This window comes from Dermacentor albipictus, chromosome 9, assembly GCF_038994185.2.
Source record: "Dermacentor albipictus isolate Rhodes 1998 colony chromosome 9, USDA_Dalb.pri_finalv2, whole genome shotgun sequence".
In the NCBI taxonomy this organism is placed as follows: domain Eukaryota; kingdom Metazoa; phylum Arthropoda; class Arachnida; order Ixodida; family Ixodidae; genus Dermacentor; species Dermacentor albipictus.
The window spans coordinates 124,345,777-124,373,191 of record NC_091829.1 but is presented as its reverse complement, the minus strand read 5'-3'; the positions used below and the strand labels follow the sequence as shown (position 1 = coordinate 124,373,191).

Below are 27,415 nucleotides of genomic sequence, written 5' to 3'. Positions count from 1 at the left end.
TAGGTGGCACGCGGTTGCACCCAGCTCTCCAGAACATCAGCACGAGCGCATGATCTGCAAGTTGGTCAGTTCCTTCATTTGAAATACCATCGTAGTCCACAAAACCATCAAGTTTGGAGGTTGACTTGTTGAAATTGTACGCCTGGCGTAACTTAATTAATTTCATCCAAAATCAGTGTGCCGAATTTCTTCCCATCTGCTCTGTTGCCAGCTGTTTTCCAATAGCTTCGCCCGGGTGCTGAGATTTAGGTGCACGTTAAAGAACCACAGGTGGTGGAAATTTCCGGAGTCTTCCACTGCGGCGTGCCTCATAATCAGAAAGTGCACATGGTTTTGGCACGTAAAACCCCATAATTTAATTTTTTCTAATGGCTTCCATACAGAGAGCATTGAAACCCTACTTGCATGGTGTTCCTTTCATTATTTGTGTGACACGGCTCATGGAGGGCAAGGGCAGCATATTTATGTCAGATAGAAGCTTATATGCTCGAGGGCTCGCTAATATCCTCAGCATTAAACAATTAAGAAGCCAGTCCGCATTGTACCGCACGCCACACGGAGACTTTGCTTTCAACTGTTTAAACGATGTCATAAATGCAAGGAAGTTCGGCCAACGCTTCCTCGATTCCGTTACCGCGGACATTTGAGAAAGCCTTCTTCAGAGCCAAGATTTCATTCTTTTGCTTTTGATGCGCAGCAGCTGGCCTAGCTAGGCAGCCTCTTCTTCGCAATGCGTGGCTTCTGATATTGCTTGAGCGTTGCGCTCGGAGCTTTAATGCTCAGTCGAAGTTTCCTCTGTAGACGGAGACAACGCGCGCAGACTAGTTGCTTTGTAAGTACATTGCACTGCTTGTGGTGCATATTATCTGATGTCACCGTGTCACGCTGGCCTGCTTTCACGCCCGCACACATGTTCAAGCTCTCTGCTTCTCTCAGGATTCTTTCCACACTTGCAATGCTAGTCGCAGCTCGAAATAGCTTCCTGTGAATTTTGCTGTAGCCGTTTATGCAGTAAGTACCATATCCTCTTCAAGCACAACTGTTTTCATTACTCGCAGATGCCTGGCTACCAGTTGCCTCTATATAAAATATTCCGCATCGCTTCTGTGTTGCGTCTTCCTCAACAATTTCGAACTTCCAGAGCGCAGAAGGCAGTGTCACGTTCGTGAGCTCGTTGAGCACCAAGTGTGTAGCGCGTATTTCTCAAGTTCCTTCTTCCAAGCCAAACAGCAGGTTAGTTGAAGCGCTGTCACTACACTTAAGCTTCGCCCGATGTACTTGCCGGCACTTGCGCTCGTTCTTTTGGTGGACGTCGCTTTCGCTTCACATTTTTGGCTTTGAGATGTGCTCAGGCAGCCCAGAAAAGAGCCGAAGAAGTAGGCCAGGAACAAGCATCCATTTCCCGCGAGCAATCAATATTTCTTTGTTACCCACAACATGCTTGTAGTGTTTCAAAATGTCGTCGTCCTCAGAGTGGAGTTCACACACTTTTGATTTGTTTGTGAGGCGCTTGTCTTTTCGGTGTAGCATATGCGTTCCCAACTTTTAAACTCTCCAGCGTCTCGCGGCGGTGCGAAAAAATGATGACCAGCCGCATCATGTCTTACGCCGCTGGTGCAGCCGGGGGCAAAACAGCACGGCATAGGGAACTTCTTGCTGTCATGAGACGCGGAAACGCTTCTTCAAGAAGCTTTTCAAGAGAGCAAATCACGACACATCATATAACACCTACAAAACGGAGAAGGATAACGGCAGACGGCGCAGCGCAACCAACATGAAACCAGAAGTGAAAGCAGAAGTCATGTTTCAAGTTCATTACCAGAAACGCATTTACAATACCTAGCTAGCTCAGATATGACAAATTTTCACAAAGAGGCTCAACATTATAAGAACTGTGAAATAACAACTTCTCAAAATAGAAACCGGAAATCTACCAGAAATGGAGCAACTTCTATCAGAAACGAAACAAAAAACTGACGAAAGACGGACGTATGTCTAAACGTTGGTGTAAAAATTGAAGTAAATTCGAAACCTGCACTTCCAATCATTTTTCTGAAGAAGGGTAAAAAGAAAGACACCGACCACTGAATGAATACAAGAAAAGACGTTTCGGCTCTCCTGACGGGAGCCTTGTTCACAATGAAATCAAGGGCGTGCGATACAATGTTTATATGGTTTTAAAATATGATGTAAGCGGTGCGTGTAGATGGGGGGGAGGGTTCCGTCATTCCGGTTGAGGGTGTTATCTGTCATTTGGATTAGGAGAGATTCCAAGTGGTGTCTTGACGACAAATTTCTTTCTTTTTCTAATATCTTCGCGTTATCCCAATCAATCCTGTGGTCCAAGTCATCTGCATGCTCTACCAAGGCGTTTGAGGCTACTTTTTTCTTTTTTACATCGTTGATATGCTGCTTCAACCGCTGTTCGAAATTTCCTGTATATACGCAGTCGCAGTCTTCACATGGAATCCCGTAGACGATGCCAGGAAACTTAGTCTTTGGAAGCTTGTCTTTCACGTTTACCAGCCGGTGGCGTAATTTTTGGGATGGTACGTGAGCTACCTGGACGTCATAGACGACCGCACGCCAAGTTTCATCCTAGACGCCAGCGCTCGTTTCTCCCCTGGCGGAGCGATTTCATCTCCAACGGGTGTAGGTTTCCGTCGCCGCTCCCTTCGCGGTCGCGCCCGCGTTCAGTTCGCGCTGCGCGCGAAACGTGTCTTGTTTGCGACGGCGCCTTTCCAATAACCGGAAATTATTATTGTGTTGTTAACTGTCACGACAGCAATGTAAACATGATATGGTTGATGCCACCAGTGAAATTCTGCCGATTCACAAGAAAATGGTACGAAAGAAGCAGACGACAGACATGGATTACTGCGGTGCGCCGAGCGAAGTAAAAAGCATCGAACTCGTGGCTGAGTGGTAGCGTCTCCGTCTCACACTCCGGAGACCCGGGTTCGATTCCCACCGGGCCAATCTTGGAAGTTGCTTTTTATTTATGAAGCGCCTGCCGTGATTTATCGCTCACGGTCAACGCCGCCGACGACACCGGCTTTTCTGCGACACGAGCTCCTTAACGCTATCGCGTTAAAACTGGCAAACGAAGCGAGCTCGTTCATTGATCACTCCTGAGTGTATGACGGTTTCTATATGTAACCCACGTGAATTTAATAATTACTCGGTACATAATCCTTTTATTCATATAAAAACTTTAAGTTCAACGAGCGCTTGTCCTGTCTTCTTTCTCGTGTTTCGTTTGTGTGTGCGCTGCCCAAGAATGGAAACCACGTCTGTTGTATGCGTTAGCAGTGGCCGAAGTTCACGCGTGCCGAGGAATTGAATATGTGCATGATGCATTAAACATGACCGGAGTTCATTCCCGCTTCACCACTGCACCGATCGATCGGGTTACTGGACGATACACACCCGCGTCTTGGTCGCGCCGGCATTGCTGAAGCATGAATGATTACTAATACTTTCAGCTTCCGTCTCTTGAGTACTGTTAAAAAATGGCCGAGCTGTCTACATTGCTGCCTCTATTCCATATTGTAGGGGACGTACTAGTTGTGTGCGCATGTTGTACTTGTGCTATGCAGCGATATATCTTGTTTATTTCCGCACAGTGTCGATAGAAGTCCGTTGTCGCCATCAGAGACAACACGGATTTGTAGCAAACATAATGTGAGAAACTGCAAAAATGACTTTAGCTCGTAGGTGCCGTATGTATGTGCCGCATCGTATGTGCTGACGATTTTTCCGGCGGCACATACGATGTCGTTTCCAATTACCTGCTCAGCGTCACTTACATGGTTAAGCAGACGCTGCCCTTTCACCGCATTGCAGCCATAAAAATAATCGTCAAGCGTACCGATCTTCTTAAAGGCAAATATAGCGTGTGCAGTTTGTTTCACACTAAGGGGAAAACTTGGAACGTATTGCATCGCGATGCGGCAAGCAATGGAGTCGTGCGACGGCAGCAGCTCGAGCAGGCGCACACGCTTGAGGGGCGGTGTCGTGATCTGCGTCGTCTGCTACGGCGGCGCGCGCTGGCCGCATTTTCGGGAAGCGTGGTACTGTCAGGGGCAGTGCACCGATTTTATCGGTACTGCGGGAACTGAGCTGATATTCTTTACTAAACGTTGTGCGTCGCCAAACTCTGATCCTTCATTGGCGATAATGGAGTTCCACAAACTTCTTTTGACAGCATGGTTCATTTGTTCTTTCGAAAGGCCGGAGTACTGAGCGTGTGCACGTATATTTCTTCACTGTGTGTGCGCTACCGTAATGAGCAGCGATAAAACGCACCAAGATGTGCGCGCAACGTGCTCAGTCTTTGTTTGGCTCGAAAGGAAAACGGCACTCAACAATGGGAATCGAACACGATGAAACAAACGGATACGAATGAAAGTTTTAGGTTCAGACAATGAGCTGGAAGTGATTTTTCTCGACAATCGTTCGCTACACCAGGCAGACCCTGCCCGCCGGTGGGGAATTGGACACGTCACGCTAGGAACTTCAGTTAGTATCTCGTCATGTCCCCAGCGGCAGCGATGACAGCGCTCATCCTGGAAGGCAGTGAAGTGTAGAATGACTTGATCAGGGATGTGTTCATTCGCAGCACGTCTCAGTCGCTGACGATGGTGGATCGAAGCCTATCCTCGGGCGACTGATAGAGGGGATGTTGCGCCAGCGATACTTTCAACGAGCCCCAGACATTTTAAATGATGTTGGCGCCCGGGGATTGAGTCGGCCGCTCCAAGAGAGTGACTGCGCGCTCTTCTAGCAGTTCTTGCACAGCACGAGCTGTGTGGATCGGCGTCCTATCGCGTTAGAATATATAGTCGCCTTCCAGGAACGGGCCGTCAAGAATGTATGGAATCAGTACATCGTCTATGACTGCCCTGCAGCGATGAACTTACATTCCAGGCGTATCAGTGGGCGTCGCGCAACGCTTAGCAAAGAATACCGGCTCATTTCACGCAGTCACGATGGGAACGGCGCCCTGCACCCGACAGTAGAACGTTTCCCGACAATGCGGCCAGCGCGCGCCGCCGTTCAAGATCCCGCCCCTCGAGCACCTGCGCGAGCTGCTGCCGCCGCCTGACTCAAGCGCTCGCCGCATCGCGATGCAATGCGCTCCGAGTTTTCCCCTAAATGTGAAACAGACTGCACACCGCCTTTCGAAGGAAATGTCCACGCGCACGCACGTAGGCATACACCGCGCGTGGCACGAAACGTGCCCAAACACGCGCAGTGCAGGAGGAAATCAAGGCGGCGCGAACGAGAGATGGGAGAGGGGTACCACCCGAATTTTGCTTCGCATGCGGCGCTCTCAACGCCGGCGCAGCAGCGCCGCTCTCGGTGCCGTTCTTGTCTGTACTGGCTAGTGTGCCGTGCACCAGCTCTTTTCAATGGACGAGCGTGGCGCCGCCTGCAATGAATGCCCACGATGGCCGGCAGAGGTCGCTGCCACACGGGTGGGTGCAGACTGCGTGTGTCGTCTGCTTCGCATATCAATTTCGCAGTTGTTGCGTCGGTATCTATGTTGGCGTTTTCAGTGTTACTACAGCGTTGCGTGTTTGTTCTTGGTGTTGTCAAAGAGTGAGTGCGTCGCTGCTGTGTTCGTGTGCCTGTCATTACAAGAACTATGCGGCGGCGGTGAAAGAATTCCGAAGAGACAGTGCAAGGAGAGGACCTGCTTTGTGCCGTTGTGTTGAAGCGGTTACCGCTCGAACAAAGGGCGTGTATCCTTGTTCACTCTACCATATGATACGAAGCGGCAGCAGAATGGGCAAGAATGATCAGGAGAACGGACAGAAGGCCGGCACCAACTGCTGCGGTTTGTGAAAAACAGTTCGAAAACAGCTTAGTCGAGCGCGCGTTCTCTATCACCGTGAATGACGTTGTCCACGAGATACCCCGCGATAAAACACGCCCACGGGGGAAGTATTCTTCCATCGTGACCACGCCTGAAACCCTAAGCTATACCCACGATATTTCCCGAGCATTCAGCTTACTTTTCCTGAGTACCAGGGGAAAAAAAGAAGAAAAAACGAGCAGTAGTGCTTTGATCTACTATACTGCAGGTTATGTTGCACGATAGATTACTGCCCAAAATTCTTGACCACATTGTGCAGGCTTCCTTTGCGTAAGTAAAGCTGAAGCTAGTACAGAATTCATTATTGCACTTCCCATTTTGACAATGGAGGCCTTGCTTGTCTATCTTAGCCAGACCCGCTGTGAAGGCCGGGGAAGATGCTTGTACTGTGTTCTTCAGCAAAAACAAGTTACATGTAGCGAGTATAGCTGATTTTTCAGGTCAGCTGCAGACAGCTGGCCTTTCCTCAACCAGGGTGCCCAGAGCATGAAAAACCAGCTTTTGACGTACAGCAGTTGCAAAGTTCTTTGTTTTCTTGATGTTTCGTTTTTTTTTTGTGAAAGGCTTGACTTCTATTTATTTGCACTTGTTCCCTACGAATTGTATTTTTAACGCGTTTTTTTTCTTTTGTTTTGTTTGCTTGTTCGCCCTCTACTTATTGCTGCTCTTAACACTCTTATGCACCCACTAATGATAGGAGGTCCCCCTGGCAGTTTCTCACTCTGTGACCTCCTGATGCTGTATATAATATGTAAGCCCGTTTTTTATGCGAAGCATATTACGAGGGCTCAACCCAGCTTCTCAGGCGCGGCGGTGACCATGAAATCACGTGACACCGTGACGTCACGACAGAGGAGAAGTGGCTTTGGCTCAACTCTTGCAAGACGGGCTGGGTGGGAATCGAACCAGGGTCTCCGGAGTGTGGGACGGAGACGCTACCACTGAGCCACGAGTACAACGCTTCAAAGCGGTACAAAAGCGCCTCTAGTGAATGCGGTGTTGCCTTAGAAACGCGCTGTTTCTAAGGCGTGCGTCTCTTGCTCAGGCGCACATTTCGTTGCCGCGCCGAACGCTGCTTTGCTTGACGCTCACCGCGTCCAATGCGGGGCGCGTAGTCGCTGCCCTGTAGCCCATTGTCTTACACCCCTTGGCGGGTCGACGGGAACGCTGTCGCGTTCCACTCTTGAAGGCGAAGAAGTAATGCATGAGTTGTTTCTTCGTCTAGCCGAACCAAATATAGCCAAGCAACAGCAGTTCACCAGGCTAAACAGTGGTTCAACAACTAAAATAAAGGGTAGTATGCTTCGCATCCTGGGCTTAACCTTACCTAGCTAAGCCACAGCCATTTTTTGTACATGTCATAACAACAATAAACTTGAACTTGAAGCGTAAAGGCAACGGCAGAAGCGCTGAAACTGCGTCACTGCGCGATCTATTCATGCATGTGTGCATTATCTCATCTAGGGCTGTCTTATATGCCTGCGATTGACTGTTGTTACGCATGAATAAAATCTTTGTTACGCTTAAATGAAATATCTGTTTCCTATTTTTCTTCACGTATATCAGACATAAAAAGAAATCTGCACGTATTTACCAGGTATTAAAAGAATGTATAGTACACGGAACACCACACGTGTAGTCCATTTTACAGGCATTTTTTTTTGCTTATTATCCTATCCTCGGGGCCCAATGGGAAATATGAGGAGATGGGTATATGGTTTACAAACCATCAAAAACATTCAAACATACGAGGACAACAATAAGATAGTAGGCAGAAATAGCAGCAAATAAAATACAAAGAAAGAACACAGAAATTCAAGTCATTTCAAAAGATGATCGGTTACAGCGGTTTTGAATGGTTATGCATTAATATAACATCAATAGAATAGTAACCTAACCTTAGAAATCCTTTACTTTATTAGAATGAAAAATGTAACCTGAAACGTACCCTTAAAAAATTACGCTGCCATCATCGCTAGAATAAAAAAAGTGTCCAGCTATCGCCGAAGATATACACGTACGAAGGTGAAAGCCTTGTAAAGCCTACTCTAATTCACTGTAATCCTTAATTAATACACCTTAATCCCTCTAATTCAGCCTTATCCCCTTAATCCAATCACTATAATGAATAATTAAATTTGCTAATCATTTAGCATCTCCTATACACTGCTGGACATGCTTTGGTTCGTTTCTGGCCTTCCTTGGATCGTGTGATATGTTCTGTTCCTCGCAACATGGCCTTGGAACATGGAGATCAAGGCGTTTGCCTTAGAAATTACGTTTTCTCTTCGCCAGCATAGAAACACATCAGGTTCCCCGCTCGAAGCCCAGCTGAGCTAGCACACGCTTTTCACGCAAGCGACAAGCGCTAGAGAAGCCTGTTGTAATCGAAACAAACCCTAATTTATAAATCAGCTGCCCACATTTGAACTGTGCTGCTGCTACAGCTTAATAAAAACAAAAAGCGCAGCAGCCCGCTTGCCGATGCTGTGGAAACACAGCGGGCTACGAAGACCGAATGGTGCCGCGGCACCCACCTGCACTGCAGCGCCCCTAGTGGCAGCCGCCGGCATTCATTGCATTTGGTGCCACCGTGCCACCCGAGAGGCCGTGGACGGCACACTAGCCAGTATATTCTAGGCACTATAGTTTGTAGACATCATCAAACATTTGGCTGCCTATAATATTTTTAGCTTATGTTCGTTTTTGTAAACTTTTAGTAGTTTAAGCTGTAGCTGGCTTTTATTTTGGCCCTTTATTTTTAGCGGTGACAACGCTAGTGGCGACGTTTATTGAACGTTCTGGCAACCCCTCAAACATGTGTCTTCCTCCATGTGTTTATGTTTACAACGTGGTTTACAACGTGCTCTGAAAATGTGGCACAGGACAGCTTAGGTTCGAGCCTTGAATCACTGTGAAAGTTCAGTAAGTTATCAAATTGATGCGCTGATATTGATTGTTGCCATGGCATCAGCATTCAGCAGCAGTGATCAAGCAGCGATTGATCGCACCGCCGACGTGTCGGCTGACGATGTCAAACCTACGGTAGGCTGCTCGGAACTCGAGTTCAAGTACGAAGTCAAGCGTGCTATTGCCTGGATCTGTGAAAATCGCTTCAAGAAGGTAGGACCTTGCCTCTCGTCAAGTGTTTGGCAACATAGTATACGTAGGGTAGCGTGTGTTAAAAGCCGTGGAGAGGCAGTTTGTTCGTTCCTGTTCATTGCGACACTATGTCGATTATTCTAGTATACTCTAGTTGAAACCGCTGCCTCTTAAACCAGGCGCTTAAGCGTTACTGTAGAAGGCGCTGCTTCTCACACTTGCGGTGGTTGGCTTGATCTTGAGCAAAGGGCTCCGTGGCAGCTTTTGTGCATGCTTTGAGCTTGCTTTTGTTTTTAAATAGTTGAATTCCGTCGAGTGCCGCGCGCTGCTGCTGACGCTGACAATGCGAGCGGAGACCGGCAACCGCGGCGTAGTGACGTCAGCACTGGTGTTCCGCTCCTTCGCAGTCTCCGCGACCGTGCCTGACCGCGCTTGTTTCTGCGTGCGTGCCGTCACAATCTAAGGTGCGTTTCCTTAAAGAAACGCACCTTAGAGATTAGGAAGAGCCATCAGTGATTGAGAATTATGTTTGGGGAGCGTGCAACAGAACTAAGTCGGAAAGAAAGCGAGAGGCAGTCGGAATGCTCATCCATCAAGGAGCCAAATGGAAAAGAGTAAATGCAAAATGTCAAGAGCATCATTGGTTATCAGGTACAATGAGTAGGAAAAAAAAAACTTGGCTGGGTGTTACGTATTTGTGGACCAGAAATAATTGCAGAGAAAAAGAAAGGATTAGTGGAGTGCATAAGTGCTGATATTAAGGGTTTCGGGAATCATGCTGAAATTATCCTATTAGGTTACATGAATGCCCACATACAGGATTTAGATGGCTATACCGACAACAACGGGAAGTCAGTGCTAGACCTTTGTGAGCAACATCCTCGTTATCATGAATACAGGGCCTAAGTGTGAAGGGCAGATCACGTGGCAAGTGGGAAACCAGCAATCGACCATTGATTATATGTCTGATGACAGAAGGAACTCATCGTAAGTTGAGAGAAATGGTCATTGATGAGGAAGCGTATAGCAGCATTAGGAGTGACCATAAACACATCATTTTAAAAATAGGATATGTAGTTGGGAAAGAGAGCAAGGAGTGCAAAATGGCCAGTCCAAATTTGAATGCTGAACAAATAACAAATGTAGTCACTAGAGTCGAGGAAGAACTTGGCAAATGGCCTAGTAAAGAGCAGGAATATAGTGAGCTTCTAAGTTTAGTAATGACAGAAATATGGAAAGAGAAACAACGTGTTCGTTGGAAAGGAAAAAATTAACCGAAAAGCTGGTGGAACAGGGAGATATGAGACACAAATGACAGAAAGCATCCCGACAGCACAGACAGGCAAAGAAGGCGCAGTTGCCGCTGGATGAAGTAGCCAGTAAATGGGAAATATACCGGGAGAAAAAGTATATGGTTCAAATACTGGTTCAAGCAAAGATAAAAAGTGAAAGTGAATGTTGGTTGTCAGAAATATGTGAGAAAAAGAAGGCCGCACCTAGAATATTTTAGAACCACATAAAGTTATTACGCAGGAAGTCAACAGCAATATAACAGCATATCCTAGACGAAGATGGAAACGGAATGGAAGGAGAAGCGGTAATAAGTTACATCGTAAAAATAACGACTGAATCTTTCCAAGACAATGACAAGGTTGTACTTGAAGAAACAAAAGAGCATGAAAGAGACCCAAGTGGACAAGGAGCTGCTGCTGACAAATTTCAACTGGAAGAAAGCCGAAGAGAAAATTCCTAAGCGCACAGCCACAGGCCTAGACGAGGTTCCTGTTTGGCTGATTAATGAACTAGGACCAAAAAATAAGGAAACTCTGGTGAAAGCAGTGGAAAAAACTTTAAAAGATAGACGAATACTAGACAGCTGGCGACAAAGTAGAATTAATTTAACTTATTAAGGGGGGAGAAAGATATAATTCACTCGTATAAACCATTGACCATTACGTTGGTAATATACAGGCTAGCAATGCAGGCAATCAAATTAAAGCTGCAAGCACGGGCAGAGAATAATGGCATTTTGGGAGAACTTCAGAGTGGCTTCAGAATAGGTAAAAGTTTGTATAACTTATTTGTTATTCGTTATTGTTATGTTTGTGTATTGAAATATGAAAAGTAGAAAGCAGACCGTTATATGTGGCCTTTTTAGACATTACAGGAGCCTATGACAACGTAGATCGCAACATTTTGTGGAATATTCTGGAAGAGGAAGGATTAGGTGACTGTTGTCTACAGCTTTTAAGAGAGGTTTACCTAGAACAAATTGTTTCCATTGAATTGGAAGGGATGAGGAGTGAGGAGAAAGTTGATATCAACAAGGGACTGAGGCAGTGGGCCCTTTATCCCCACTGCTGTTCATCGCATTAAAATTGATTATGAAGAACGACTGAGGAATATAGAAGAAAGTAAATTGGTTGGGTGTGTTGAGGTATCTGTACAGGAAAAACACTGATTCACACCCTCCACCAGTACGACATCAACGCCTAGTCGAGCTCCAACACCCGTTCCCACACGAACGAATGGGGAAGCACCACTACACAAAAGGAGGGCGCAAGAAACGGTTGAAGAAAAGAGCGAGGTTATGGGAACGTTCTAGGTTATGGAATCAGCGAGGTTATGGGAACGTTTAAAGGAATGTTCGATGGGTTGCAGCAACAAATCACAAACATGTATGTAGAGATTAAACAACAATTCGATGGATTAGGGAATAGAGTAGCGGCACGAGAAAGCATACCAAAGGATATTTGGCCGGCAGGAGAAGGGACCGGTTAAAAGTAAACCGTATAGTAGGCCAAATGAGGTAGAAAATAGCCAGGCCACCGGGGAAGAACAGATATATCAACATGGCGATACAACTTTTTCCGACTTTTTCCGCAAAATCTGACCAGAAGATGCGGAAGACACTATAACGGACATTGTCACCAATATGCAATTTGGCAATGGAAGTGTCGCGGGTATCATCGCAAGCGAGGAAATCTGCAGCAGTTCGTAACAAGTAAGGAGACTCCAGATGTCATCGCCCTGTAGGAGACCGGGGGGGGGATGGCAAAATTATTGGGGTAAAATCTTACGTTGCTTTCGGTGAGAAGGCAACCGTCACAACCCTGATACACAGAAACCTCTCAGCTGTCAAGCATGATACCGGTATGTGCAGCACAGACCACGTCCTGATTGAAATAATCCCCTCCCGTAAAGAAGAGGGAAGTCTTTTTATTCTTAACATATGCAGTCCAGCCCAACACAAGCCCAAATTCGACCCACTCTTCCCCAATGTGTTGAGCGTAGCACACAAGCAGGCGCTAGTCATGGTCGGCGATTTTAGCGTGCCACACATGGCTTGGGGATACAGCATAGAAAACATTAAGGGCCAAAGCCTATGGGCAGTCCTCAGCACGAAGGACTAACGCTCATAACTGACTCTCAGGCACCAACCAGAATAGGAAACAGCGTAACCAACGACACGGCACCAGATCTCACATTTACAAAGAATGTAGCAGATTCTCAACGGACAAACATGCAGGAAAGCTTAGGTAGGGACCACTCCATCGTCGTCACAACGGTACAAGCAGGCCCAAGGAAAAAGAGGGTAGAGAACTGAAACTTGTAGAATGGGACTTTTCCCGCAAAATCCGACCAGAAGATGCAGAAGACACTATAACGGACATTGAGAAATCGGCAGAGAAACTACAAGAAAGCAGTAAACAAGCTACCAAAACTGTTCCAGAGGAGGCAGGGATAAAAGATACGGATAGCAGATTATTGCACGTGTGGGAAGCGAAAGGTAGTATGCTGAAAAGATGGAAAAAGCAAAAACGTAATCGGGAATTAAGGAAGAGAATTGTCGAATTAAACAAGGAAATCGAGATATATGCAAATAAGTTAATCCAACAAAAGTGGGAGGCCACATGCAACTTGATGGAAAGGCAGATAGGAATGTCCAAGACCTGAACGTTCTCTGATGCCTCTTGGACCCCAGTAGTACAAATACCTTACAAGGACACAATGTACAGAAGGTTATACACAGCTACGACGGTACAGAGGAAGAGCTCTTTCGAGAGCTCCAAAAAATGTACATTGGAGATGCGGATAGAGAACGACTCCTGGATTATCTAGGTAATGAAAATCCTGATCTGGATACCCCTATTACAGAGGCAGAAGTCAGATATGAACTTGCCAGGCTCAATGCAAAATCTACACCAGGACCTGATGGGATAAGCAACAAAACACTCGGGAACCCAAATGATGTATCCATCCGAGCTTTCACGGACTACATGAATAACCGCTGGGAGCAAGGTGGCATGCCAAGTCAATGGAAATCAGCCCAAATCATTTTTATATTGAAGCCTGGAAAGAAACCACAACTGACGAACTTAAGGCCCATATTGCTAACATCCTGCGTCAGTAAACTCATGGGACATGTGGTTCTCACACGCCCCCCGAGATACATGGATGATGGAGGACTTTACCCACATACCATGGTTGGATTTCGACCCAAGTTATCGACGCAGGATATTATGCTCAAACTAAAACATGAGATCATAGATGCGGGTGAGAAAACTAGACACCAAGGCAATACTAGGTCTCGATCTAACTAAGGTCTTTGACACCGTCATGCACAAATCTACAAAAGCTGGATGTAGGGCGTAAAACATACACGTACATCAAAGACTTCTTGACGGATCGTACCGCAAAGATTTCGATTGAAGAATCCAAATCTGAGGCGCTCAAACTAGGTAATAGGGCTACCCCGCAGGGTTCAGTCCTATCTCCCTTTCTATTCAACGTGGCAATGATCGGTCTTCCTTCGAGACTCGAAAAGATCAAAGTACTTGGACACAGCATATACGCGGACGACATCACCCTTTGGGTGGCGGGTGGACACGATGGGCATGTGGAAAAGATCCTTCAAACAGCAGTAAACACGGTCGAAGACTACATCAGAGACAAGGGACTCAGAGGCTCCTCGCAAAAATCAGAACTTCTACTCTGTAGACCCACATGCCCGGGTCGAAAAAGCATTAAGGAAAGGCCAGGCATTGTGGTCACAGTAGAAGGCACCACAATACTGATAGTGGAGAGCCGGAGAATACTGGGACTCCGCATATCCGAAAACGGCCGTAACAGAGAAACGATTAGACTACTTGACAATAGTGTTCAACAAACAATCAGACTAATAAAGCGAATATGCAACAGGCACTATTTTATGAAAAAGCACAATCTCATCTGATTAATGGAAACATTCGTAATTAGTCATATTGTATATGTGGTCCCTTACCTCAAGCAAAGGCAAGATAGAATGCATTATTAGGAGGGCGTATAAGCAAGCCTTGGAACTTCCAGCAAATACGTCAAACAAGAAATTCTTGGTGCTCGACGTGAACAACCTACTAGACGAACTTATTGAGGCCCAGAGGATAGCGCAGTATGGAAGGCTTACACAGAGTTTGACGGGGAGACACATCTTAGATGACATCGGAATAACCTATGAAGCACAGCACGGAGTGTGGAGAGACGTCCCAAGGAAAATAAGGGAACATCTATCAATACCCCCAATCCCCAGAAACATCCACCCGGAATTTCACCAAGATAGAAAAACCGCAAGAGCGAGAGCTCTCCACAAAAGATTCCGTAGTGCCAAGGACACGGTCTGGGTGGACACGGCGGAGTACGCAGATAGACAGAGTATCTCGATAGTTGTTACGAGTCTAGAGGGTGACTGCAGAGTTGGTGGCATGGTTAAAACGGTAGGTGGAGGTGGCGGAGGAGGCTGCCTTAGCACTGGCAATAGCCTCCACGGAAGCTAACATCATAGTAAGCAACTGCAAGACAGCCATCAAGAACTATGCAAAAGGAATAATCTTACGGAAGCGCTTAGAATTTTACACAACTTTCGTGAAGATCGCGACATTCGCATTATATGGCCACCCACACACTCCTCCCTTCCCGGGAACGAAATAGCGCACAACCTGGCTCGAGAACTGACGGGCCAAGCAGGTGACACACAACAAGTACTGGGAATAGAGAGAGACCGGATGACCAGCTTTAACGAGATCACCAAACACTATAAATTAGGAAGGGCCCATTTCCCCCCGGCACACTCCTCACTGAGTAGACGGCAAGTGACGGCATGGCGCCTCTTACAAACAGATACATATCCGAACCCGGTGGCCTACCACCGCTACTACCCGGAGCTTTACACGGATAGATGTAGATTCTGTCAAGAAAGGGCGGGCCTACAACATATGGTTTGGGCTTGTCCTCAGACACCCACACACAACAAAATAAACAAGACCAGAGAGCAGTGGGAGACCGCGTTGCGCAGCTGTGCACCGGAAGGCCAACTCAAGGCAATACAGCAGGCCGAAGATGCCGTCAGGGCCCAAGGGCTGGAGGTTGTCATCTAAGGGCTGGAGGTTGTCATCTAGGTAGAGAGGCCTAGGTCTTAAATCTGCTGTGCACAAATAGAGTTTATTTCTCCTCCTCACAGTGGAGGAAAAGAACTAGGAAGCTTACCAGCAAGTCTGCGGCCTTTAAGGTGGGCAACACAGCAAGAAAGAACGTCAAGCGGAAAGTCAGAGAGGCCGAAATAATCTCATGGGTGGTGGCAATGGAAAAGTAACCTGCCATGAGTAACTACTTAAGAGGAAAAAATGAAATCAGGAAAGAAACAATTTATGATAACTCAAAGGGAAGCTCATTACTTTTCGGTGTGAGATCGGAATGCCTTAGAACACGGACCTATAAAGCGAGATATAAGAAGGAAGACTAAGCATGTGCTTGCTGCGCTAAACCTAGGGAAACGATGCATTTTTATTAGAATGTGAAGACAGACTGCCCAGTGGTCGATTTAGGCACCACTGGCCTCCTTGAAGCCCTTGGGTTCAGCTAGAGCAGTGGAAAAGTAAACATGTCTGCTATAGAGATATGTAAGAGGCGATTGGAAGATTGGTGGAGTTCGCAAGCAAAGTTCGCAATAGGGGATCAGGAAATTTGGTTGTAGGAGTTCATAGGGTTCTTTTTATTCTTTCTTTTCTTTTTTAACCTAGGTAGGACATTGAACACAGAAAAGTGTATAATAGCTGTGTCTTACCAGTACTCACCTACGGGGCAGACACCTGGAGGCTTACGAAAAGGGTTCTACTCAAATTGAGGACGATGCAACGAGCTATGGAAAGAAGAATGATAGGTGTAACGTTAAGGGATAAGAAAAGAGCAGATTGGGTGAGGGAACAAACGTGCGTTAATGACATCTTAGTTGAAATCAAGAAAAAGAAATGGGCATGGGCAGGACATGTAATGAGGAGGGAAGATAACTGATGGTCATTAAGGGTTACGGACTGGATTCCAAGGGAAGGGAAGCGTAGCAGGGGGCGGCAGAAAGTTAGGTCGGCGGATGAGATTAAGAAGTTTGCAGGGACGGCATGGCCACAATTAGTACATGACCGGGGTTGTTGGAGAAATATGGGAGAGGCCTTTGCCCTGCAGTGGGCGTGACCAGGCTGATGATGATGATGATGGACATTAGGCAGCATAATCTCAAGAGCTTGGTGGTGCAACCAACCGCGCCATTTCAAAGGGGACGCTAGTAACATCCATTCATCCATCCGGTGGGCAGATTGCACGACCATGCATCGCTTGCTGTTTTGTGGTCAGAAGCACTTTCAGTTTTGTACTAGCTAGGCTCAGCATACTCGTGGTTTACTTCACATTGTTATGTAATGTTTAAAAGAAAGGGAATATGTTTTGAGGTTTTACATGCCAAAGTAACAATAACAGTCTAATTATGAGGCATGCCGTCATGGGGGACTGTGGATTAATTGTGACCACCTGGGGTTCTTTAACGTGCCGTTATAGTACACGAGCGTTTCTGCATTATTTCGCCTCCATCGGAGTGCCACCGCAATGCCAGGCTCGAAGCCGTGACCTCGAGATAGCGCAGCGGGTGTATAACGTTTTATTCGAACTGCAGTGACGCTAACGCGCAACAATAGATCTAAATCAATAGATCAATCAAAGATCAAAATCAAAGCAACTGGTTCTTTATTTGACTTGTATAATGCCAATCCTATGACAGCATAGCATGATGTCAGTATTCTCAGATGGTTTTTCTCGTTGATATCACTTTCAGTGCGTGGTCACTCAACTCTCGCATTCTCCACCACCTGCGATGGTGAGATGTGTTGATGTCGATGCGGCATGTGGCCAAAGATTCTGTAACCTAGCCAGGGGAATAGGGTACAGAAACTCATCTTTAATAGAACATTGCGCATCCGCTTGCACTGATGTGTAGCCATGTCCCTGTTCAGTGCAGCATGGTCTTCCACAAGAGTCGGAGGCAAGCATTTGTGGTTGACGTTTCGACATCATTTTCCTCCTCCTCCATTGCACAGCTGAGTAGTGTCTTTTGTTGGTTGGGGACAAAGATGCATTCAAGTGTAGTGTGATTATCAGTCTCATATCTGGCCTGCACAGCTGTAACATGTGGCTTCAACATGAGGAGCAGAATCAAAATGGCAGCAGTAGGTGAACTTACACTTTGCTCCTGCGCACCCCTTGAGTTGCAATGCATCACCTTTTCTGTTATTGTGTAGGCTATCCCTGGCAATGGCAGTCTTGTACAGTATATGTGTCTCCTGTGTGGATGTTTGTTTTACACATAGTCACGACTGTGCCCTTTCCACCTTGCACACACGCCTCCGCACAGACTGAGCTTTAGGGCATTCAATGGTACTGTCGGTTTCTTTGCTGAAGAAGCCAAATTTGCCTCACAGCAGATACACAGTGTTGGATCACTGTGCACCTGGCCTATCACGAGTCATCCAGGCAACGAAGGCAGGCCTCGAACAATATGTTGCTGCAGGCCTCCCAGGCCTCAAATGATAACCATCCGATGTCACACTCACTGCCTGCTGTACTGCCCACCTCCTGTTGGCTGCGTTCCAGTCAAGAATGAGTACTCACTGTAGGCACGTAATGGCATTCACAAAAGTCAAGCTCGACATCTGTACCACTTTCCATAGTGCGCACCCCATCACATACCATTTGATGCCCCATAGACGTGATCTCCATAGGGCATCACTCGGTTGATGTGACTATTGCTTCAGCACTCGGTTGATGTGACTATTGCTTCAGCTTCACCCTGCAGGCCCCGTAACACACTCCTGCAGGAGATCGCTCCAAAGTAGCAGTATTACATAGTTTGCGGTGTGGCCTTCCCTCTCGTTAGCAGCAGGTGATGCTTGTCCATAAGCCCTGAGAAATGGAGAACTGCAAGCTTTTTGACATTAAAGGTCAGGCTCCGCAAGGCCAGGTAGTTAGCAGATAGCCGGACCAAGTTTTGCAGTTGCTCCATGTTTTGTGCCAGGAGCACCAGATAATCTGCAAAGACAAGCCCCTGCAACATCCGGGCATGTGGCAATCCACCACAATGAAATTTTGTGCGCGCACAATTTGCTGCATTTGCCTCTTCTTGCCTAGATATTCCATCCAGCTCAATTTGCAGCCCGTCGCACTTCAAGAGCCACCCTCGCTTCCTATCCCTTTGACTCTTGCATCTACGTGCCCCCTCATTTCTTGGAGCAGATTTCATGATAAAACATCATGCAGCACTGTTAAGATCTTCGAATATGTCAGCGGCCAGTGTCTTGTGGATGACTCTTTTCTCAAATTGCTGGGTAACTGACTTGTGTGCCACTTGGACATGTCTGTTGGCCATGTCTATCTGTCAGGTATTGCGCAACTAGGCTCTTGGTAGGTGGATGCCAAAACACGTCAGGCGATTGTGGTTGCTTCCCAAGCAGAAGTTCAGCCTCTGCGACGTGGACCTGTGTAGTATGTGTGTCAGCAGTGCTTAATTGATAGCAGATCTAGTGTTTCACACTAGAAACATTAGATAAAAGCAGCAACATAGTTGCCATGGATGCATTCTTCCTAAGCGTCCCACCTGATGCATTTGAAGTTCTAGAAATCATGCCCCAAAAAACAGTCATTTGGTGTTCAAAAAGTGTGGTCTGGCAGAGCTGCTATTTTCTTTTGTACTAATAGTGTAGTTAACCTTTTCATTAATGTTGCTTTTTTTTTCATTTCCAGGTAGCTCTGCAGTTCCCAGACGAAATGTTGGTCGACTCCGTGAACGTAACATTAGCACTCCAGGCTAGTGTTCTGGCTGAACTCTTCATTCTAGGCGACACATCCTATGGAAGGTGTTTTCTGGACCTTCACTTGGTTTTCTTTTTTTAGACATGCAGAACATTAGGCAGAACATTTGGTTGATTTGGAAGTGTTGCAGGCATATAGATTGATATAGCAAGTAAATATTGCATGGCACGACATTATGGTTTTACAGACACACCCATTTGAAGTGCACACAGAATGTGCTGAAAGCTGAGAGTACGGTGACTAGCACAACTAAAAAGCTAGCAAGACTTGCACATTCAACACCTTTGTCGGGACATGGAAAGTATAGTGTACTTAATGTAAGAAGTCAAGAAAAAGAACAATGAAGTTTCACAAGTACAACTTGTGACACAACATAAAACTCGTCTTTTACTTGTCACTAGATAGGCAGAAAAGACATGGAGCATAAGAGGGAAAAAAATGACGCGCCTAACAGGCAACAGCACAAAAGAACTTGTGTGCCCAATATCTTATCACAGGAAAGCATGAATTACATTTGTGTTCTTCCCGCACTTCCCTTTGTTACTACAGCCCGATTTGAAGTGCTTTCATTTTTGAAGTGTGTTGCACTGTCATCACTGTTTTCCACAGCCTGGTCCCTGTACTTTCATGCCTGATTTTCAGCACTAGCAGTTTCCATGGAAGGAATACAAATGCATTTCACAACAGACATTACACCCACAGCACCTATTGGTGTTACAGCGTTTAAAGAATTAGCTGTTTCTTGCATGCACCTGCATGTAAAGACAGGAAAGCTGTGGTGCAAGCCAGCCCTGCTGCTTGCACCCATCGTCAGATGTCACTGCATGCATTGTCACTAGCAGCCAAAAATAAATTTCCACAGAATCCAGGAGTTCTAAGCTTATGTGGTCTCAATGAAACATATTAAATGGTGAAAAATGCATGCTATGCTATTCAAGTATTTAACGAAAAGTCTGTTCATTAAAGTCGTCGTCAAGTCAGAAAGTTTGATCGCCATAGCATGGATTTTTTACCCTTTAATATGTTTCATCCCAACCAGACAGGTCTCTTTAATACCCTGGACTTCATCAGCCTTCGTCAGGCACACACAATATCACAGTGGAATCGGCTACCGCAGGAAATTGCTGATTGTCGCACTGAAGCATCATTCAGAGCATTTCCATTGAATTTATAGCGGCGGGAACTTTTCTATTGCTGTCTTATTTTTGGTTAATCAGTTCTGTATTTTATCGAGCTTATGTAACACTGTGTATTCCCCTCTGCAGTAATGCCTTCGGGCACTGCAGGTACTTGAAATAAATAAATAAATAAATACAGCCAACCTGTCTTTGAGTGAACAAGACTCCATAAGAGTAGAACCGTTTTATTTCTTTAATAAAAACTGGACAACATTGCATGCATGTTTTGCCCATCAAAATTTAAAGAGTAAATTCTAATTTTGCTGTCACACAATCTAGTATTCTAATATACACCTTGTAACAGAACATGTGGCCATTACCCACAGTGTCTGTCACACAGTTTTACATGCTGAAATAGATGCAGCGTTATAAGTGCAAGAATTTTTCAAGTAAAGGACTTTTACCATTCAGAATGCATTTTACCACAAGCAGACAAGAATAGGTGAGGTAGACATCACATCTTCCTCTTGTTCTTGTCTGCTTGCGCCAGAATGCTTTTCAAGTACATCAGCCAGCAGGCTAAGAGATCAACCGATGCCACCTCTGCTACAAAGCCAGAAAGCACTGCGTAAACCCAAGACCAAGTAGCAGAATCAGCAGCGAGTACACATCCGTGTAGTGACAGCAGCAGTCTAACTAGGTGGCAGTAGACCTCCTTGCCAGCTTGTGCTGGCTGGCTGTGACGGCACCAAGTGTGAGCTCGCCCAGGTCTGTGTCATTGTCCTCCTTACACTCCAGTCCCACATACCACGGAGTTTCACTGTATGAGCTGAGGTTGTACATCAACATGCAGATGGGTGTATCTTCACTTTGTGTACAAGGAAGCTTGAGTAACAGCATGGAGTGCCTTCTTCCAGAGCAAGTTTCAGTTTGTGACTCATCGGAACCCATTGGTGTAGCCGCTGGCATAGGAATGAAATAACATGGAGACATAGACATCCCGTCTCCTCTTGCTCTTGTCTGCTTGTACAGTTAAACCTCGATATAATGAACTTCAGTATAACGAAATTCTCAATATATAACGAAGTACTTAACTTTTCATAACCTCTTGTCCATAAAAGACCATGTTTTAGAACCTCAATATAACGAAGTATATGTATGTGCCATTTAAATATAACAACATTTCACTGCCACTACAATGTAATGCCGAGACAATAAATAGAAACGTCATGCACTTGGTCGAATGATTGAATTACCAGTGGCTGTTTTTCAAGCGCACTTCTCAAATCATGCAACAAGAGTGACCACCAAAGTGGAGCTGCATCATGTTCCGTTAAAGTCCAAGTGCGATAAGATCCTACAACACTACGCGCACTGTGTGCTTTAGGTGCGAGTGAAAGTGTACGAGGGTGAGACAAGAAAGGCGGTGGCTTTGCGAGTGCTGTGCCTTCCTTTGCGAGGAAAGGGAAAGAGAGGAGCGAGCTCGCAATAATGTGATCATGAGCGCGCACGGGCGAGGGGGCGGTGTGCGTCACATGGCCGTAAGCGTGGCTGAGCGCATACGCAGCTGTGCACCATGCTTTAGCAGTAATATGCCGCATATGCAAAGAGTCAGCGTGTCGAGACGGTGTGGCACCATGTAAACTGTCTTACCATGCATTTAGTATTGGAGGTTGCGTAATCTCGAGTTTCGGTGACCCATTAGAGCGAGAGGGAGACGGAGCATTCGCTCCCCTCTGTTGGCGCTTTTCCTAAGAGCGTTTTCCCAGTGCGAGTGCGGGCGACGCTATAGCCACAGGAGAAGAGTGCACATGAAGGCGTGGCTGGCTTCACTTAATTCATGCTGCCAAGAAGATATCATCGACATACTTGGCATGAAACCGTATCATTCGTTGCCAAATCCCAAATTTATCAAAATGAATTGTTTTCTTATTCAAATCTGCTTTTTTCGATTGCTTGATAATTTGGAAATTCTGCAGCCCTTTTCCATGTAAGAAAAAGTGATCGGTGACTGTATTATTTACATAAAAGGTTGAATTTCAATAGAACGGAATTTCAATCTAACAAAGCGAATAGCCGATATTGCCGACTTCGCTATATTGAGGTTTAACTGTACTAGAATGCTTTCCAAGCGCACCCAATTACATGTCCAACAGTTGTATGGTTTTACCATTGTTGGGGCACAGATGCAAGATATCAACACTTGCACATTATTAATTAAGGGACTAGAACCCACGACCTTTGGTGTTGATTAGAGTGGAGTTAATTAAGATACAATTAAGATTAAGACAAGACACAAAAACTTGCAGCCTTTGGTGTTAACAACGGCAAAGCTAATGAAGGCACAGTTAATTAAGGTAGAGTTAATTCAGGCACTCTAACCCACGACCTTTGGTTAGTGAAAACAAGTAATAGGAAGTAACAACACATTCAAATGAGAATGTTGGCTAATTTAACGAATGTCTCGTGAGCATGCAGGCTTTCACCTTAATCCCTTTAGTATATGCTAAAGTGACTGTCAACTTTTTGTTTGGCACAGTACGCCTACATGTATAAGAAATTTTCAATGTTGTCACCGATTCTGAAGCAAGAAAGCCTTATCTAATCAGATTGTGCACACATCATTGAAATGTGCCATGAGTCATATAAATAGCTGCAGTGCTTGACCCATGGGTCCAATTTCGACAACTGTGCTTGCCACTATCGTGATTCGAGTTTTGCTAGGCACAGGTTTGCCCAATAACGAGTTAAATTTTTTACTAGCACTTTTGGGGGTTCTGTTCTTCACCGTAATTACAATGTGGCAGTATACGCCTATCTAAGCATTGACCACACAGACATGTCCCAAGGAGGCTTGTTTGCCTCCAACATCACCGCTCACTGCTACATCCAGCCTTGGCCTTAATAGGCTCTAACTTTGCTCGGAAATGTAATTCCAGTTGCTGTGTCGACGAAGCTGCTGCGGAGCACATTCTGGCGGATGCCATCATCCATTTCGGCCACTCCTGCCTGAGCATGCCGTCAAGACTTCCGGTGCTGTTTGTGTTTGGAAGGTCACCATGTAGCTTGGAGGGATTGCTGCGGGGACTGCAAAATGTCTTCCCTGACCCCGATGCCAGGATAGTGGTGCTTTTCGACACGCAGTACGACCACTGCAGCTGTAAGTAACGCTTGTGCACAAGTTGGTGATAGCCTAAAAATGTGCTGGCAAAAAACTGTCAACTCAAAGATGGTTTATATAGATGTGCCAGTGAATTACATTCGCTTGTTTTCGTGGCATCACAGAAGAGGCGAACTTCTTCCGGTGTTGGTGTTCCTTGAGAACTGAATTTCTGAGTTTGGAAGCACAGAGGGCAATCATAATGCAGCTTTGTGGACAAAGCCTATACTACAATCTTAGTTGTCATGGAGCACAGCCTGGTTGGTTTGGCATCATCGAAGAGCAGCCAGAGTGAACTGAAAAAATCCATTCACATCTCATAATTTTGTGTGTTTCTTCACATCACTTATAGAGAAATGATATGAAATTGCAGTGGCATGGAGTGTTCATGCTTCTTTATTCTAATCCCCATCCAAGCATTTATATTTTTCAAGCTTGGAGTGGCATCTGATTCCACCACAATAATAAACTGCAGGGAGCCAGTGAGATTACACTAGTCCTGGGTTAACCACATTAGGAAGGTATACTAAGCTAAGGAAAGATGTGCTCTCACCAGAGCAGGAGTTGGCTACTTGGTCCAGTACACTAACTGTATCCCATTTATAAATCTCACAAGAAGAGTGTCTCACAAACGTGACCTATCACTACTTTTTGTTGGGATAGTTCGTTCATACTTATCAGGTAATCACAAAACGTGAACCAAGAACAGGACAGGAAATGTCGTGTTAGTTCTTACTTCACATTGTTTTGCATCCTATTACACCATAAGTGTCATACAAGGAGACAACAATCTTTGATGTGCTGTGCTGGATCTTGTGAGACTGGTGCACTATTCGCTACAAGCTGGAAAGAAGCATTCATGCTACTAGACTGGGAACAATGAGCCAGCAAAGAAAAGGTCAATTTTCTTTAGCTGCTGCAGACCTCGTACCTATACACTACTTTGCAACCTTCTAAAGCCGGAAACACCCCAAGATAAAATTCTCGATGAGATACTGGCCGTACTTGGCAGGCACTATGCTCCCATGCCATCTGTCATAGTGCAACGGTTTCACTTGAATTCGAGGGGGCGTTCCGAAGGAGGAGCAGACAGCGACTTTGTTGCAACCCTGAAGTGTTTGTCTGAACATTGCGATTGTGGAACCGAACTCACCAACATGTTGAGAAACTGAATAATATGTGACATAAACAATGCAGTGGTTCAGACGCGGCTACTCCAGAGTTTATAGGGGTATTACTCAAGTTCGCGTGTGCGCACCTGACCCTTCTCTGGAGTGGCAGTCGCTTGCTAGCACTTTCATAGCAGCCCTAACAGTCAGAGCTGTGACCCTTAACCCGCAGTTCGCAGTGAGTTGCAACCACGGCAGGTTCAGGCCAGGGGGACACAGTGAGTCTCGGACTTAAGGTGTTTATTTACCTTGTAGTACAATACCAACAAGCAGCAACAGCAACCACAAACACAAATGCAAAACCACAGCGGCAGAGCGTTCCGCGCGTCTGAGGCGACAGAAACCGCACAATGTTGGAAACCACAAAAAGGGCTGATAAGAGTTAAGCTCACCCAGAGTGGATCCGCTTCGGGCCCTAGGGTGTTCAGTCGCTCACGAAGGCTGAGCGCTGCAGGGGGACGGCATACGGCGGTCTCAGCAGCTGAATTGAGATAAGGCCAGTCGCAAGCTCCTCAGCCGAAAGACAAAGATGCATTGGGGGAATAGCACTTCTCCCCGAGCGGCGGAGAGGGAGTCCTTCTGGTTCCAAGAAAGGGAAAGGAGGGAACGGGGTGCCCTGGCTGCGGCGTCGCGGCCAGGCGCAAAGCGCAGCGGGAGCGGTGAACGGGCCCTCTCCCCGCTACCCTCCGCGAGCGAGCATGTGATTATCGCGTGATAACCGCGTGGTCGCTCCGGAGATATCAGGATGCGCTTGCGATCCCACAAGTTCTAACCTCACATTCAAGGATGTAGCAAAAACTGCCCTGGCGATGGAAGCCACTAAAAAGGATGCTGGTGAACTGTGTCAGGCAACTGCAACTAGTTTACTGGGTTGTCTATGAGGAAAACATATCCCCTGGGTGCTGAAGGGTCAGAGCTGCGCGCCTATTGGCTCTCGCCGCAGGCCACTTCCACTAGCGTGGCAGCACCCAGGGCCGTGGCCTCTGACGTTGCCTCCGAGATTTAAGTTTGTTTATGCTCCGATGCTGGGCTGCCACCGTGGTGAACGCGATGCAGCAGTGGGCACTGACGTCCATTTGCTGATAAGAGCACGCATTACTTGCACTGTGGTGTCTCCGAGGCACGTGAAGCAACTTGAAATGCTTTAAAAAATGCCTGTGCAACATTGAACAAGGGTTGTGTGCAGGCCTTTGACAACGCCACACCTCGCTGCCAAAAGCCACGTCGCTCTGTTTTCAACGATGCTGAAAAAGCATTCATGCAGAATGCGGACACGCGCCACCTCAAGAAGGAAGAACGTGGCGGCAGCATGATTATGGAGCCAGAGTGCATATTTTTGAGAACTCTAGTACAATGAGGTAAGACTTAAGGCCGCATACGTTATGTGGAGCGCACACGTGTCCAAAATATTTTGACGCCACACAGAGTGACTGAGTGCATATGCCAGACGGAATGAGAAGCGCGCATATATTTGCAGGTATGCGTCCATAAGCCTTTAAAGCATGCTTCAAACCATAAGCACTTTCCTGCTGCCATGCGTGTGGCTTAGCTCTGACACCCAGTTCTTCCTGGGATATGATTTTCTTATACAGTCGAACCCACTTATAGTGATACTGGTTATAACAATGAGAAACTGCTGCACCATTAACTTTTGTATGTTTTGCATGGTGAAATAACCCGCATACTACAATGCCCCGATGCCACATTATCGGTTATAATGATGAAGTCTGGCTGGTCGGCATTCGAGCCGAAAGGTAGTGAAATGCGAAATCCTTGAAAAGAAAAAAAGGAAAGCAAGAAGTTAAAGCCGCTGCATGATTCTGCTGCCCGAACGACCGCGGCGCGCTCATTTTCCAGCCTTCTTCACGCTCCTCTCTCCCGTCGCCCTTACACCCCTCTGAACACGAATGGGCTGTACCCATATCTCTACACTGTGCCACCCTACAAAACACGAATGGACTGCGCCAACTGTGCTACTCGCATCTCGCTCGCTGGCTCCTCATTCGGCGCAGTTCTGCAAACAGCATAATCGCCCGTGTTCATCTTTGTTGGTTGTGTCGAAACCGTTCCTGGCCACATCGTTTCTCAGCCTCTTTTGACTCGCCGCCGAAACAGAAGATGACTGACCCGCCCAGTGATAATCGGCAATGCATGACGTTGCTGGTGAAAAGAAAGCGCACGGTTATAGATTTTTAAACTAAACCGATGAGGTGATCGTCACGAACGCGCTTGTATCGGATGGCGACGGCGACGACAGCTGCGATGACGTGGTAGGGCAGGCTGCCTCATCGTTGTCCTCGCAGGAGGCCCGGCAGATGATTCAATCGCTCCGGGGTTTCATTTTCATGAGGAACCTTCAGCTGCACTACGTGGAGCACCTGGATACCTTGGAGAAGGATGTTGGCAAGGCTGACGGGCATAGGGTTTTCCCGTGCAATGCAATGCGATGTATGTGACGAGACGCTTGTGGCGATCTTGCCTCAGTGTTTCTTCTGGATTTCTCAAGCTGACAGGCTGCCTCAGCAACCTCCTCGCATTTTTTAAAAGGCCCCTTTTGGGCCCACCAAAGCGCTGCCTCGGTGGTACTTGCATATCGCTTGCCACCCGTGACCCCTCTTTGCAGTTATAGCAGTGCCATTCCTTAACGCCGACAGCCGTGGCTTGTTACACGTGATCAGAGCGCCTAGGAAGCAGTTGAACAAGTGAGCACAATCAGCAGCCGGATGGAGGAAGGTTGTGGGGAGGTGCCGTGGCCTCCCCGCCATTATAGTTTGCTAAGATCATCTCTGCCGTGTCAGTTTGATTTTTTCATGCAACC

The 27,415-nt window shown here is 46.5% G+C and overlaps 1 protein-coding gene across 2 annotated transcripts in view; it reads left to right on the top strand.

Moving 5' to 3' along the window:
• Positions 1 to 8,571: 8,571 nt before the first annotated feature.
• The window catches only part of Dph2 (Diphthamide biosynthesis 2), a 78,326-nt gene continuing 59,482 nt past the window's right edge, over positions 8,572 to 27,415 (top strand). The window contains exons 1-3 of one of the 2 annotated variants that reach the window (XM_070525355.1): positions 8,572 to 9,004; positions 19,082 to 19,194; positions 23,208 to 23,428. In XM_070525355.1, the coding sequence (XP_070381456.1) occupies positions 8,846 to 9,004; positions 19,082 to 19,194; positions 23,208 to 23,428 (493 nt within the window). In that variant the 5' untranslated portion in view covers positions 8,572 to 8,845. The remainder of the gene's footprint in view (positions 9,005 to 19,081; positions 19,195 to 23,207; positions 23,429 to 27,415) is intronic. The other variant, XM_065452557.2, reaches the window with a different exon arrangement.